Source organism: Lipophrys pholis (assembly GCF_963383615.2).
Source record: "Lipophrys pholis genome assembly, chromosome: 18".
In the NCBI taxonomy this organism is placed as follows: domain Eukaryota; kingdom Metazoa; phylum Chordata; class Actinopteri; order Blenniiformes; family Blenniidae; genus Lipophrys; species Lipophrys pholis.
The window spans coordinates 20,579,486-20,595,750 of NC_137646.1; the positions used below are offsets into that span (position 1 = coordinate 20,579,486).

The window sequence follows — 16,265 nt, forward strand, 5'->3', positions numbered from 1 at the left end:
AGTTTTTCTGTGTGTTTTCGGTCGATTTTTCACTTCTCACCAGGCCAAAATAATTTCCACTGTCATTTCTTTTCTTTTTTTTCTTATTTTTTTTATCAGTTCTATAGATATGAGGTGGTAAAGAACAAAAACATCTCCTGGAGCCAGAAGGTAAGATTTATGTGGTGGAGCACCAGATAAAAAGAGGACTTTCACATCAAAGAAAGCCAGTGGTGCGTGTGAGTTCCTCTGTGAATATTAAAGCAGTGTTTATGCAGTTTTTGTTTGGAGAGGACAGGATGACATAGAAAGTATTTAGCAGCTGCTGTTTGGACAAGACTCACCGTCTTCTTGCTCTCGTCCTCTGACCTCCAACTCATCTTCATGTATGTCACAAAGAGGCCCGCCGTTCCTCACGATAGTCTGATTTCTTTTGAAGTTATTATGGGTTCAAAGAAACAGTCTTTAGACCTCTACTGTCTCCAACATAAAACACGACTGTGTCGACCTTAAAAACCAGCTCTTCATTGGCACTGTTACGACACTTAAGGTCAAAAAGTGTCTCTTCTTAAACGTCTCAATGTTTTTGGTCGATAAATGCAACCACAGATCAATGATGTGACGTTGTAATGTTTGTGTAAAAAGTCTTTTAAAGCTCTACTGAGCCTACCCGAAGGTCGAACAAACATCATTAAATGTGAGAAGATTTTAAAAAAAATGTTTTTTTACGTCGGCTGTTTCTTGAAGCTGCAGTGCCGGCAAAGCCAACATTGTTCATACAAAGCCGATTTTCTGGCACAATAATGATAAAAGACAAACGCTGTTTAGGAAATAAAGCTGCCTTTAGTGTGTGAAATTAATTGAGTTTCTTTAAAGCTACGATTCACGATGGTAACTCATATAGAAGCTCCACAGAGTTACCAGCTGCAACCAAACCTCAAACGAGACTGAATATATTTTTCCATGTGGGATCAATGCAAATCTAATTCATATTATAAAATCAAGACACGTGAAGTTGAGCAGAAATTCCCTCTTCCTTCTCTTCACCCCTCGTTTCCTCTATCTCTCCTGTACACTTGTCAGTTCTGCTCCAGCACCTTTTAGAGTTTCGGCAGCGCCTGGTTCAGACTCCTTTCTCTCTTCACCTTTTCACCCATTAACTGTCTTACCAAGCTTTTATGAAAACTCACTCCAAAAGGGCAGCGTGGACAAGGAAAGCAGACCGAACGATACTGCTTAAATGAAAGGAATTGACAATGCTGGGGGAGGAGAAGTAGCACAAGATTTGAAAGGAGAGGAAAGGTGGGAGGTACAAAAGTCAAGGAGGAGGGAGTGGATGCTGTCATGTTTGGGTTGTGATCGGGCTAAATTGCTTCGCCAGAAAGTGAATTTTCTCCCAGTAAAAGGCTGGAAAGAGAAAGATGGAGACAGGAAATGAGGTGCATGATTCCGGAAAGGTGAAGAAGTGAAGTGAAAAAAGAGGAGGCAGAAAGAGAGAGGGTTTGGGGAAGATCAAGAAAACAGCAAGAAGAAGGGAAACTGGCAGGGGAATCTTGACAGTAAAGGTGAAACGCAGAAAGGAGGGAAATGCAAACGGAGAGAGGTTGAAAGGAGTGATGGTGAGGAAAAGAGAAGAGGATTAAGATGGCATGAAGGTGAGGGAAAAGGGAGAGGTGACGAAGGGAAGGAACTAGGAAGGAAAGAGGTTAAGAAACTCATCTTCCGTGGGAGAAAGTCCTCAGATACATCAGTCAGGAAGAAAGAAGGAAAGAAAGAAAGAAAGTCATTTCTAGGTTGACAATCAGCGAGGACGTAATGAGGCAAAGACAGAGAAGGGAGAAGAGGGTCGATGGAGGGAGGAACGACAAACGAGTGCAGCAGATTAAAGGAGCGGCTTCGGGTTGGCGGAGACAGGGAAGGTGATATTTGACATCGGCTTCAAACGCGTGAAGATGAAAAGAGGTGAGAAAACAGTGCAGCCGAAAGAACATACAATAACTGTTGCAGATGAGAACAGAAAAGGGATAGAAAGATATTTAGGAATAAAGAGAAAGAGCTTATAGGGCAGCGATAATGAGGGAGATGCTAATCCACCTTAAACCAGAAACCGACGACTGATTGGACTTCCCATGTAAGTAGATAGACTGAGGGAGAGGATGGTTGTCTGTGGATAATGAAGCAGTGTACATATTAAAGCACAAACGAAAGTAGCATAAAACACACTGATCGGTGAAAAGAAGATGAAAGAGGCAGAATAAAAGCAGAGGTGAATAAATAAAAGAGTGTGGCGAGAAACAATGGGAGGGATTGATCGACGTGCCACGTGGGTTTTCTCTCCGGCGTATCCTTCAGTTGGCTCACTCACACTTCTTCACAAGGAAACATCAGATTATCGATCCCTCCCCTCCTGTCCTTCCCTTCTGCTGCCTCTCTGCTCATCCAGCTTTCGCACAGCAGAAGCTTCAAAGCCTCTCAGCTCCTTTTCCTCAGTATTTGATCCAAACTGCCACTTCCCTTCGTTCCTCCTCTGCTCTCTTTTCTTCTGGGGGGTTTTATTGGAAAGCGCAGACCAGCAATGGGCCACAGAGACAAGGATAAGTGGAAATGAAGCTCCAGAGCAACATCAAATAATCCCGCCTCATGTCAGGCCAGGAGCACACGATCGCATCCAGCAGGAGAACGGGAGCATGCAGCCGTGCTCAAGCACAGTGGCGCTCGGAGAAATAAATACAGTGACAATGTGAGCAAGCCGCAGCGGTTTGATCTTATCCACATATCTTCTATTGCATTTTGATCCAACTTGGGTGTTGGATCAAATCCCGAGCTATTGCTACACCACAGTGCAGTCTGCCATTGTTCCCATTTTAGGTGAGAATGTAACCATGGTAACAAAGGTCACATCACCAAACAAGTACTGCTGTATATACTATACAGGACAAATAAAAGATTTCTTTTATATTTTAATCTCTTGACAAATTAACATTTGTATCTCCAAATACCAAACATTTAAACTGCATTTAGGAGAAATATATGAAGTAGGGATATTTGCTGGTGTATTTATCAGTATACTGTAAGTGGAAAGTTTGACACACTGAATGCACAAAAGGATCACCAAAGTCATCAGAGATGATCCTCTGAGTACAATGAATGTCATCGTCAATGACAATCCATTTAAATCCATACAAATCCATTTAAGGGAGCTGGTTCGAAGTAATCTGTATGCAGGTTATCTTGGGGTGGCTGTACAATAATGCACTTAGCATGAATATGCAGAAGCTGAATGGTGAGACTTAATTGCTTGTATGTGTGAATGTGTGTGTGTGTGTGTGTGTGTGTGTGCGTGCGCCCGTTCTTCTAGTTTCCAACGGCATAATACGACATTAAATTTCCAATTTGCTCCTCACATTATGTTCTGTAACAGTTTAAACACCAATAAGAAAGAAAACAGAATTGGCCTATAATATCAAGATGTAATGCCATGATATATTGTAATGCCATGATTTAATACTTGCTAAATGGCACGTTAATGCAAAAAAACGTTCAGTTTGTGTGCATTTTATAGATGATCGAGAGAGAATGACCCTATGAGAGACACCATGGACAAACAGCAGTATTCAAATTAAGGTTTTGTGTGCGTTGGACCCTTTCACACAAAAACGATCTTGATGGAAATCGTATGCGTTTGTCTGCATTCATTTTCCTAGTACCGGTAAGTAATTGGATGGAGTCCTGAGCCCTCACAAGCACAAAGTAAAATGTGACACAGCAAAAAAGAATATGATCATTCAGAATTGAGCGGAAAGCCAAAAAAAGAGGTACAACACTGAAAATATCTTCTAGAAAAGTCCAAAAATAAAGGTTGAGGGGAGCCAGCTGTGGAAATGCCTTTCGCCTTGTAAATCATTTAGAAACACACAATTATAAACAACGCAAACTTCAGACATTGTAAATCGTATTGGGGTTTGTATATTAATCTATAACAGAGTCACAATGATAAAGGTGCTAAATGGATGGTGAGTTTTGTTTTGGACTTCTGTCAGACGTGATTCTCAGTGCCACGCCTCGAGTGAAACCTTCTAGTCGATCAGGCTCTCAGACTTATTGTGACTTATCTGTGCTGACATACAAACATATGTATGTCCAAGGTGAAGTATATAATCCTTTAGATATGAATTAACTGTGCAAATGGAAATATATTCTCACTCACACTGCTGCTTGTTGTTATTCTAATCCAGTGATAACCTAAATAAACTTTATTTATGATCCCCGGAGTCATTTTCAGAAGCTTCATACAGACGAGCACTGCACGGCTAATCCACTTCTCACAAAGGAAGATACTTCATGTTTACTCCTGACCCACAAAGTTACAATCTCTCGGCAATAAGGCATACTTTACTGTGTGATCTTTTTAATCCTCTTGTTGCAGCAACACCGACAATAGCTTCACTTTCAGCTAATCTGATCTGAGCTTCTCTGACATCAGCTCTCCACTTTGTTTCCTGTGCTGATACACCGGCGGTGGACTACCAAGCTACCAGAGGACAACCTTGATTCTACAGTTATCACCAACTTATACTGATCTCTCTCTCTCTCTCTCTCTCTCTCTCTCTCTCTCTCCCTCTCTCTCTCTCTCTCTCTCTCTCTCTCTCTCTCTCTCTAGCGCCACCCGTCTGCTGCCTGGCTGACCTCCTTGCTCACCAGCAGCAGTCACTGCGTCACTGATAGCACATCATTTCATTACACGCACACACACGCACACGCACACACGCACACACACACACACACACACACACACACACACACACACACACACACACACACACACACACACACACACACACACACACACACACACACACACACACACACACACACACACACACACACACACAGTGCCCTTGCGATGACACTCCTACCGAGAGGCTGGCGGGTTTCAAAAAGTTCTTGCCCGTTCGTGAATGAAGATCTGAAACACATGCGTACATCTATATATAAAAAGACTGAAATGACCACTGAAGCCATAAATAACCAGCCTTTAAACGTACATACATACAATTAATCCTAACCTTAACCCTGAAGCCAACAATGTCCTTTCCAGGTCAAAACCTGGTGTGCACACTCTCTGAGTAGTTCTCTGAGCCCAAGCCACAGAAAAACTTCTTTTAAATGGCCTTGCTAACATTTAGTGCCCCGAGCCACACACACACACACACACACACACACACACACACACACACACACACACACACACACACACACACACACACACACACACACACACACACACACACACACACACACACACACACACACACACACACACACACACACACACACACACACACACACTTTTCTGTATTACTAGACTTGAGAGAATACAATGACTTTCCCCACATAAAAACACTGTCAAACCCCTCAAACCACTTATCCATCTTCTAAAGCGAGAAGTGGTTAAAAAATAAATAAAAAATCTCTTTGTGCATAAACGCCCCCATTCTTGCATCTAAAAGTCAATTTCACAGATGTAGATACACATTCTCTCACACACACACACACACACACACACACACACACACACACACACACACACACACACACACACACACACACACACACACACACACACACACACACACACACACACACACACACACACACACAAACACAAACACAGAGTGGTTGCTTTATAGGCCCCAGGAGGCACCGAGGAAACTGCATTCCCAACCGCTTTATGTATTGGTCAATTTAACACCGCTAACATCAGCATATTAAAAATGTATGTGCCCAAGGACACGGAAGCAATCTGCCGAGCGTCTACGTGTGCGCACATGTGTGTGCGAGCATTTAATGTAGAGTAGCCCACCTAGAGAAGTGACATTATGACACTGTTATGTATCTAATAGAGCTTTTTATACTGCGAGACACTCGATTAACCAAAACAGCAGTTTGTGAACGGAAGTCAGCCACACAGAGTGGAGACAGACACAAAGATGTGTCATTGCCCTCTTTTCATCAGGCCAGCGAAGCACCGCGGTTTACTCACATGGTCTCATCATTCTGGAACTCCAGCTTGCCAGCAGACAGTTCGTAGTCCTCTCCTCCCTTGGCGGTTCCGTCCAGGGTCCGATAGGGGACGGCGACCAGGCCCCGAGCGCCCGAAGTCCGGAGCACCTTCACCTCCATCACGCCCACGCTCTCGCTCACCCTCTGACTGGCACTCTCGAAGGTAAAAATGCCTGAGGAGAAAGAAAAAGAAAGAAAGAGGAAAGAAAGAAACTTTTCAGTGAGGATTAACACGGAAGAACAAACGAGGCTAATGAACACCTCCACTCTCACGTAGTGTATACAGTACATACTGTACACTGAAGGATAATAGATTAACTCCCGCTCTCTCGAGATTGAAGATAATATGCATTAGGCTCTTTCTTTCATTGGATGCTCTTGAACTCTTTCGTGACAGAGTTTAATGGATCCTCCAGGAATACTTTTAAAAATTTCAACATCTTCAACACGGTATGACCCAATAGTCCTCCATGACAGGCGAGCAAAAACTCTTTTATACACAAGGTTTACAGGTTCTTTTCACCTGCGTGGTCGTCGTCATAGATGGTCACCGTGGCTGTGTGGTTGTCGCCCAGCACGGCTTTAGGGGTGGCGCTGGCGTCCAGGGGGGCGGTGCCGATCTCAGGGAACCCGACCACGCGGGGGTTACTGAGGTGCACGTAGAAGTACTCATCCTCCTCAAAGATGTCGTCATCAATCACCCCGACGGTGATCTCTGAGAAAAAACAACAGTTGCTTTGACATACCCTTAAAAACATCTCAAATAAAATCTAAAATTCGGCAAGATGCAATGAAACATGCATCATCTCGATGACTATATTATTGCATTCAGAATGGTAATCACAAACCCCCATTAAGACTTGTCATGCAACTCGTGAAATGACGCAGAAAGTCAATAAACAGTTATTAACCATCATCATCTTTTTCATACCGACACAGAACATGAAATAATTGATTAAAATGTCCAGAAAGTCTGAAAGTTTACTGTGTAATGCAGCTAAGAGTGCTTGTAATTGGACACCAGCCTCTTCTTATCATGAGTAGAAAGCTCAGAACTCGTGTATACAGTATCTGCCACTTGTGTCCAACTATCAGAGCGGTTAGTTCAACACGTGTTGAACCTCAGTTTTCGTTGATTTGTTCAAGTTTAACTGAACTCTCAAGATTATATCATAAATATAATATTATAAATTTAGCAGAAAGTTTGGATAAGTAATTCATTTTTTATTTTGTTATGCCCCAGAAATTGCAGATGGCCTTTAATGTTTGAGTATGAGTCTCAATGACATGTTTTTTGAAAATATGTCACAACTTATTCCTTTTTTTTTTTTACCTTTGAGGGTTTCTCCTGGCTTGAACAGCAGCGTTCCCTCTGCAAACTCATAATCTGAGCCTGCGTTGGCAGTGCCGTCCTCTGTGCGATAATCCACCTGAGAGAGAGATAAGGAGAGAGGGAAAGTGGGGGAAGCGGGGGGGGGTGAGGCAGGGAGGGAGCAAAAAAGAGCCATCAAAGATGAAACAGAAGTGAGCGGTTATGAAAAGGGCAGATAGAGACGGAGGGAGAGGGAGAAGGCAGAACAGAGAGGAGGAGGAGGAGGAGGAGGAGGAGGAGGAGGAGGAGGAGGAGGAGGGGGACAGAAGAGAGGGCCGGCGAAGAGAAAGAAGAGAGGCATTTGGGAGATTGGGACAGAGGGTGAGAGGGAACAAGAAAAACAGCTTCATTAAACCGAGCCCTGCGGTCAGATACATTCAAATAATAAAGACTTTGAACATGGTACAGCAAAACTTTCTTTGTAATCTGTTCTCTCTCTCTCTCTCTCTCTCTCTCTCTCTCTCTCTCTCTCTCTCTCTCTCTCTCTCTCTCTCTCTCTCTCTCTCTCTCTCTCTCTCTCTCTCTCTCTCTCTCTCTCTGCCCTCTCCGTCTGTCTGATAATTAATCACTGTCTTTCTACACACCTGCAACAGAAGAAGAAGGTGAACTGAAGCTGATTTACAAATTAAAGTTATTCAAGTGATTTGTTTATATTTGCGGATGAATCAGTGACTCTGTGTTGTGAAAGCTGCTGTACTCAGTCGCTTGCCCGTGTGCTCTATTTTTAGCTCCTCATGAAATGTGCATAAGTGAAACTTATTTTTGAATGCGTCCATTCAGATGGCTGATATTCCTGGGGCCATCTCTTATTTATGCTGTTATAGGTCCAGGCTGCTGGGGGACCACCCATGATGCACTGAGAACAGCTTCTTAACTCTCCTCCTCTTCTTCTTCTGCCACTTTTTATGTTTTTTCTATGTCTTCATTGAATATATTTACCTTTGTGGGTTTTTTTCCCCCTTCCTACGTCTGCTAGTGTAGGAGTTAATAAATTGTTTATTTAAGGCGGGACCTTGTAATGCAAACAACCCTAATATGAGTTATAGAACTGGAAAAAAAACTAATGTTTTCATTTATGATCATAGTTTTGTTTCTTTAGTTGGCACATGAGAAATTTAATAATTACATGTTTATAAAAGCATCAAAAAATACAATGTGGTTCCTGCATTGTAGGCTATTAAATCTGTTCTGAAAAGTGTCTTTTAGCTTCATTTATTCCCTTTTTCTTCATGATTCCCAGTAAAAAATTATTCTGACATTCAACCTCGATATCATCCCAAATGTGGTTTCTTCACAAATCCCCACCCTGCGAATATGTACCTCATGTAACTGTGACATATTCATACTGTATTATTGTTGGTTTATATTTATTATACTACATAGCTGAGCTCAATCATGTTTCATTTTTCAACAATAAAGAATGAAGTTCTTTTACTGTATGCAGGCAAATACATTTTAAACACTTAGTACAATTAAATCTACTATCATAGTATTATTGAATTCATAGTTTTACCCTACATACAAACTTTTTTACACTCTCAGCATGTTGTTTACGGCCTCCATACTTTGTTTCTGCCATATATCCTCGATAAGAACCTCGGTTCACTTTGATCGGTATTTCTTACAGCTGTGGGGTGATCTTTAGGTCATATTGACTTTGGCCTCATCATCTATGTTGTGCTGATTTGGGGAAAATTGAAGTTGCACAGCAGCATAATAGCTTTGGTGTTTATCGACCTGAAGCGAAGCTCTGTGTTGCTTTTCATTGGAAGCTTATTCTTCCATAAAACCTTTTGACCATTTGTCTTTTAATCTGGCTGGAGGAGTCTGGAGGGCAAACACCGATTCAGACAACGCTCAGTGGGCTGTGCAGCACCAGAGGTGGACTACCAGGGGCCCTAAACTCAACAGAGAGGGGCTGAGACGTTAATACAGTGTGACTCAATGTGAAGGAGATGACGAGCCCTGAAATTCATGTAGCAGCAGGTTAAATTGAAAAGAAGAGTTCCCACCAGGCTTTAAGTGTTGGGCCGGTATTACACCAAATGCATGGGGCTGCAAACTGACCACGCTGGTCTCAGCTGGTCCGACAGCATGTCAGCAAACAAGTCAGTGACATAAATCAACAATATTTGACTACTTTGTTGTAAATACTGTCCCTGCCTGAAGCGTGAATATGTAAGAGACGAAAGTGCACTGACGGTTTCTTCAGCACAGTTGAAGGCTCACTTAGCAGGCGAGGATTACAAATAGACACTTGAAACTTTCAACAAGGTGGCGATCAAACACAAGTGCTGGCTTTGAGAAGTCCTTTTTTTGTCAGAAAAATAATATTTCTTTTGCCTGTAAAGTGCTGCCCTGTCGGGCTGAGAAGGCCTGTGTGTGGGCTAAATGTACCACTTCACTTAACAGAATCTCTCCATCACTTCACCGCTACAGACAACTCTGATCACAGTTTCATTTGTACACAGGGAGGAGAATAGAGGAGAGAGAGAGAGAGAAACAACCTTGCAAAGCAGATATCATATCAATCGACTGGCAGAGCCCCTCTCAGGGATATCGCTCATTCAGATCGTGAGGCCAGCATAAAACTCAACATCAATGAGCCTTTGAACAAGAATGTGTTTTCTTACAGAGCCAACCTGATCTGAAATCTAAAACTCTGAGTAGAAAGGTGTTTCCTCTTGTGTGTCTCTGGTCTCCTCTGTTCTTCTATATCACTATCCAAAGAAAAAAAAAAAAACAACAACCTGACATGGTCACTTAAAGCCTCCCGAGGTGAGATCAGCTCCAGACGAGAAGAAGAGCCAGAATTGTGAGTGAAATCGTTTCAGAGAGGATTTTTGTTTTCTACTTTTATCTGCCTCTAGTCTTTTGGCTTCGTTCCCTCAAAAATCACACTTCTTATGTTGTCATCCCCCCCCCCCACACACACACACACACACACGAACCTTGACGGTGACTCCGGGGTCTCCTCCATGTCTGGCAACGGTCAGTTTCAGGGAGCCACAGTTTTCAAAGCACTGGTACAAAGGGGGCTCAAAGTCCATCCTGACTGTGTGCGGGTCGTCCTCCTGTGCCTGGGTCTCATGGCTGCTCACCACCTGGAACACACACACACACACACACACACACACACACACACACACACACACACACACACACACACACACACACACACACACACACACACACACACACACACACACACACACACACACACACACACACACACACACACACACACACACACACACAGAATCAGAACATATGTATACCAACATCAATGATCTGATAAAAAGGGTGACAGACGCTCCACACGTCTCACCTTGCGCGCCTGGTCGGCGGCGTGCTTCTTGAGGATGTTGCCCGCTCCGATCATCATCCTGGTTGCCTGGATACGGTAAAACGCTCTGCTCTTTTGCTGCTGCATCAGGACCTGATCAAGGGGGAACAAAGACGTTAATTAATAAAATGATTCACGCTGCATGTTTAATTCGCCTCTGTCGAGATACTTTTGTGTGAAATCTTTCACATTTGCGGTGTAATTGGACGGTTAAGCAGTGAGTCTCTCCTGGGAGTCTCTTCCTACGCCTCCACGGGGAAGTTAAAATCAAGAGGAAAGGTCAGCTCCATTTTCACACAGCTACTTCAAAAGATTGAGGCTTAATATTCCAACTAGATTCTACGGTTTGAGGAGATGCGACTGCAATTTTTGAAAGGGAAACTGGAATAAAACAGTCAAATAAGTGGAAAAAACATTCCAGAGAGATCGATTTAACTTCTTCATAAGCACCACGCTTCAGTGGCTGGCCCTCTTAGCAAAAAATTCTGCTCTAATGAGGCTTATCAATCCATAAGTAATGATTTCAATAAAAAAAAAAAGGCTGACGAGTAAGCTATTACAGTAACGATTTACCAAATTGAAAATTAACAAATTGGCCGCTGTCGCAGTGCAGATCATTAGATTAAATCTGGCCTCAAAGCTGTTGAAAGCCGCAATTTATTTAAATTTAGTGAGTCGGCAGTTTTACAGCCGAATCGTCATAAAATCTGAACTTATTTAAACGGAAGGAATTAGTTATTGTTAGTCAACCTAAAAACTCAACCTGTTTTTCGCTGAGCAAGATTTCCTAGCTCCATTTCGCCCACAAACTATTTCATTTTTCACTCAGTGATTCATTATGACTGCCGAGAACTTTAATTTACCCAGTCGGGTTTAATCTACAGAGCGGCTGCTGTTCTTATTCATGGCGCCGAGCTGAGGGGGGGGGGGAACCGTGGGGAGAGGAGGCAAACAAACATCTGTTGGCTGTCCGGTGCACGTTGAGCCTGCCAAACTCCTTTCCTTCCCTCCATCCAGAGGTAAATACAAGTTGGAGAGGAGGTGAGGGAAGGAGGGGCGGAAAGCAGGAGAGGGAGAACAGGCTCACTAACTCTACAGCTGAAAACTCAGCACTGGGTAAGACGGAGAAACCGGTTTCACGATGGGAATCTCAGTGACATTTCTGATATTACGTAGAAACACAACAGCTTCTCTTCCTTCAGGGATGAGAACCGATTAACCGAACAAGTCGATTAATCGCAGTTCGACCGTGGCTACACTAAATATCAAATTTAACCAAGAGTTAAATTCAGAGCAAAGCACAGTTTGTAATTGTGAATAATGAATCACAAATCTAAACTTCCCCAAAAATGATAACTTAAGCTCAAATTGCTGGCTTTTCTTTTTCATTTCAACAGGTGACACAAAGCTGAATGCTCAGAAAGAAAGGCAGCAAAGTGAACTCAAGTTCATTTTTTTATTTTTTTATTTTTCCAAGCTACAGCTTCCAAAGTCAGAGACGAAATGTCACACTCCTATATCGAATGTTCATGTAACTTACCGGGAAAAAAACCACCTGGATGGCAGAGGGGTAAGTAAAATGTTATAGTGCTGTCAATCATTTCAACTGGTGGCAACAACAACTGTGTTTATTTCTGTCTGAGAGCAACTCAGAAGAAATGTGTCGGCAGCTGATAATCACCCAGGTGAATTACACTGCAGGAAGCTTGTGTGCTTGTGTTGTAAAGTTATTGATTAGAAGACTTTATCCACATTTTATCCACATTCACTGAAACAGTCATGAATACTAACGGATATTCAAATTAGTTTATTTAACTGTGGGTGAAATCCATCTTAGAGGAAACACAAAGAGACCACAAACTCTCTCATTTAAATGGGGCTTGTGGAGAATTTAGAGTCACCAATAAACCTTAAATGTCTATTGTTGGACTGGACTGAGGAAGGAGACTGGAGTATCAGAAGAACAACCCAGTAACGGGATATTCGCACAGTGAGGTGAGAACGTTAACCACTACACAACTGTGTGGCCCACCGAGGGGAATTGAATTCAAAGTAATGCACCTTTTCTATCTCACGTATGCGTTGACAAAATATATTTCAAACTGTCTGTGTTTTTGAATTGTTTCCTCCAATAAAATCTTCTAAAACTTGTTTGTGAAGAAGATTTCAGAGAAGTCTGATATGATTCGTATTTTTTTTAATATGACTCGTGGTGAATATTTCAAAAATTCAATATGAAAATATTCGATATTTAATGGAAAAGATTCTTACTGAGAAATTCTCATTACTGTGAGATTGTTTATTTGTTTGGAACTTGAAGCCAAAACTCAAAGCACACAGGCTCGTTTTCCCTGCTTGAGACGTGCACAGGGCCAGTCAGTGGTTCCAGAAAACATAATTATCCAATAACATGAATTCTCCTTATTGAGTTTTTTCATGGTAATCATAATTCTTGTACAACACCTGCAGACAATCAGCATAACCTAATGTGTTGAAATAGGGGAAGCCTAACTTATCTCTCTCTCCAAAGCCCAAACACAAATAGTCAATGTTTATATAAGCGGGAGATATATAAATATAGTATAGTTAGTATAGATACAAAAGTATTTCCAAACAGAACCGGGCTGGCTGTTTCCTTTATGTTAATTATATCCTAGTTCCTTTGAGTGGTTTAGTTATTCTCAATATGAGACTGTGTGCTGCTCACCTGGTAATTAGCCATCTCAATCAGCTGCTCCATGTCTTTATCCGGGTGTCTTTGCTTCAGCTCCTTTAGGGTCCTCGCCATGTCCCTCCTAGCCTCATCCTCCTCATCCTTTGCTCCTCCCTCTTCCATCATCCCTCCATCCATCCCGCTGTGAGAGTTCAGAGCGATCTGTCCATCCAGCTCCAGCATGTCCATCTTGGTGAAGCCCCCCGGACCCAGCGCTCCGCCCCCACCTCCTCCATCCATTCCTCCATCGGGCCCTCCCTCCGTCTCGATGATGATGCCGCGATGCTTGTCGGCACGGTAACGCTTGCGAACGTATTTGTAAAAGAGGAGGCGCCGGTCGGCCACCCAGGCCTGGACCACGCAAAGGGGGAAGCAGAGGAAGGTGAGCACCGCCTCCCACACCTGACGGAGAAACGAGATTAGGTTTACAACTCCAATTTTTAACCTCCTATCTTTTCATTCCATCCTCGCCCGGGGGTTTCAAACCCTCCTCCTTCAACAGCTTTCACTTATGTCTCCTCACCTCCACCTCTCCGGGGGAGAAGACATTGAGAATCAGATAGAGCCAGATGTAGGCGAAGATACTCCAAGCCGCCGTGACGAAAAACACCCGGAGGTGCTTGATCTTGCGCGTCTCTCCATCGGGAACCACGTACACGCACAGGGCGATGATGACGAACATGTTGAAGGCAGCGCTGCCCACGATGGTGCTGGGACCCAGGGAGCCAGCCTCGAAACCATGACCGCACACCTACAGTTGGAGTGAAAATGAGATTACTGTGTTCCCATTACATTCCGTATCGGTTAATCTAACGTGTAGGCATCCAGCTCATAGTGCACCAACCTCGATAACTGACAGCAGGATCTCTGGGGCACTAGAACCCAAGGCCATTAAAGTGAGATTAGAAACGGTCTCATTCCAGATTCTGACTGTGGCTGTAGTGGTCTCACCATTCGACCTCTTTATGGTGATCTCCTTCTCCTGGGAAGTAATGACCTGAAGCAAAGAGGAGAGGAAAAGAAAGAGGAAATCAATGCACGACATCAATGCTACTTGTTGTGTTTGAGTCTTTTTCTCAACATGCCACGGTGCTTTTGTTTCCGATATTGTTGCAGTGTAGTAAAGACAAGTATTATCAAAGCCCACCTCTATAGAAGACATGAATCGGTCTGCGATAATGCTCATGCCCAGGAACATGTAGATGAGAGCTACAAAGTAAACAATGGCTCGTGCCACTTTGTCCCCTACTGAGGGGTTCTGTGGATTCCACACAGGCAGCACCACGCCTGAAGACAAAAGGAAAGACAGATAAGAATGAATAAAGCAATTAACCACATGCAACAATTTGGTTGCAACAGTTCTGTGTAATAACTTCAATAATCTCTGTTTCTCTAATCTCACTCAGCCTGCAATAGAAAGCATCTTGTAAAAAGCTCAGCGGGAGCCACAGCCTGATTAAGCATCATGACAAGTTAGTAGATTTAGTTTGGTTCAACTGAACGGCTGCTGTTGGTATTTATTAGTTCCATGGACGTGTCAGCTGGAGACGGGTGTCCCTACATGTTATTCATCACCGCTGGTGAAGGAGGCACGGTAATACCCATTAACACCTCCCAATTAGTTTAGACAGAAATGTTCAGTTTGCAGCTTTGCAGTGTTTGTTATTTGGTTTTCGACCTCAGCTCTCAGTGATACAGAAACAGAAAATAGAAGGAAGTACTTTTAAGAAAAACAGTATCTCTATAATCCCTTGAGCCCAAGAGTGATAAAAGTGTCAATCTGAATTGAACGAAGGGGTATAGAAGATGGATGGCTCGTCAAGAAATCACCCGTGATGAATTAAACAAACCCGTCACTTGTGGTATTTGGAAATTGAGACTAACTGAGACTAATTTCTGGCCACATTAGAAATATATAACCGGCTGCCTGAAGTTAAACTGATACGATATTTGAGTAAGTCACCATAGAAAAATTACAGGGATTATTAATGGTCCACAGCTTAACGCTTGTCACAAAATGTTTTTCAACTGTGGTCTATTTTAGTGGGTGCAATCGCTGTTCTATAAAACTTCACTGACTAGTGCTAACAGGACATTGAGGACTTGCTTCAAATGTTTGCACGATGAGATTGGTCAAAGTAATGATAAACACATTAAGGCAGTCAGGCCGCATAATGTAATGCATCTACTGTGTCCATTAGAGCAGAAATTGAATGCTTAACCATTATTTCTTACATAAGAGTTCACTAAATATATATCAAATTGGAAATAGGACACTGTCAATGAAGCCAAGTGGAGGAAATTATTAATTTTGTCATTGTCTGAAATCTGTTGGGACGTTTGTGTTATAAAAGCTCATGGTTCCAGAAGTTCAAGTAGCCAAATGGATGCTAAACCCTTCCTCTTACCTAACCTTTTCAGTAAGCTGCACTCGCTGAAAGGTTTAAGTACAAAATTCTACAGTACAAATGCAATCATGTTAATCCCTATGTTCAGACCACGCTGCGGTTTGCTTTCACAGTACGGCCGACCCACCTTCCTGACAGGGGTCTCCACTGGCTGTGCAGTTCTTCTCTGAAGAATCTGCACGGACCGACGCAGGACATGACAGCAGCGCGAAGAAGGACAGGACGAGGAAAAGAAGGGAGGAGCGGCCTATGTGGAGGCAGGCCGGAGAGGACGGGGGCACAGACGTGGCTGCGGGAGCCATCTCTGCTGACACAGCGAGGCCTTCGCTGGACTCCTCTGGGCGCTACTGGGTCAGCTCAGTGTGGGGGGAGTCCAAAACCTGG

At 43.1% G+C, this 16,265-nt stretch overlaps 1 protein-coding gene across 2 annotated transcripts in view; it reads right to left on the reverse strand.

Moving 5' to 3' along the window:
* The window catches only part of slc8a4b (solute carrier family 8 member 4b), a 104,385-nt gene that overhangs the window by 39,630 nt on the left and 48,490 nt on the right, over window positions 1-16,265 (reverse strand). For both annotated transcript variants that reach the window (XM_080486364.1, XM_080486363.1), the window contains exons 2-11: window positions 16,009-16,261; window positions 14,621-14,760; window positions 14,318-14,470; window positions 13,997-14,224; window positions 13,468-13,875; window positions 10,743-10,853; window positions 10,366-10,518; window positions 7,376-7,472; window positions 6,566-6,757; window positions 6,023-6,215 (exon numbers count right to left, since the gene is read on the reverse strand). In XM_080486364.1, the coding sequence (XP_080342490.1) occupies window positions 6,023-6,215; window positions 6,566-6,757; window positions 7,376-7,472; window positions 10,366-10,518; window positions 10,743-10,853; window positions 13,468-13,875; window positions 13,997-14,224; window positions 14,318-14,470; window positions 14,621-14,760; window positions 16,009-16,183 (1,850 nt within the window). In that variant the 5' untranslated portion in view covers window positions 16,184-16,261. The remainder of the gene's footprint in view (window positions 1-6,022; window positions 6,216-6,565; window positions 6,758-7,375; window positions 7,473-10,365; window positions 10,519-10,742; window positions 10,854-13,467; window positions 13,876-13,996; window positions 14,225-14,317; window positions 14,471-14,620; window positions 14,761-16,008; window positions 16,262-16,265) is intronic.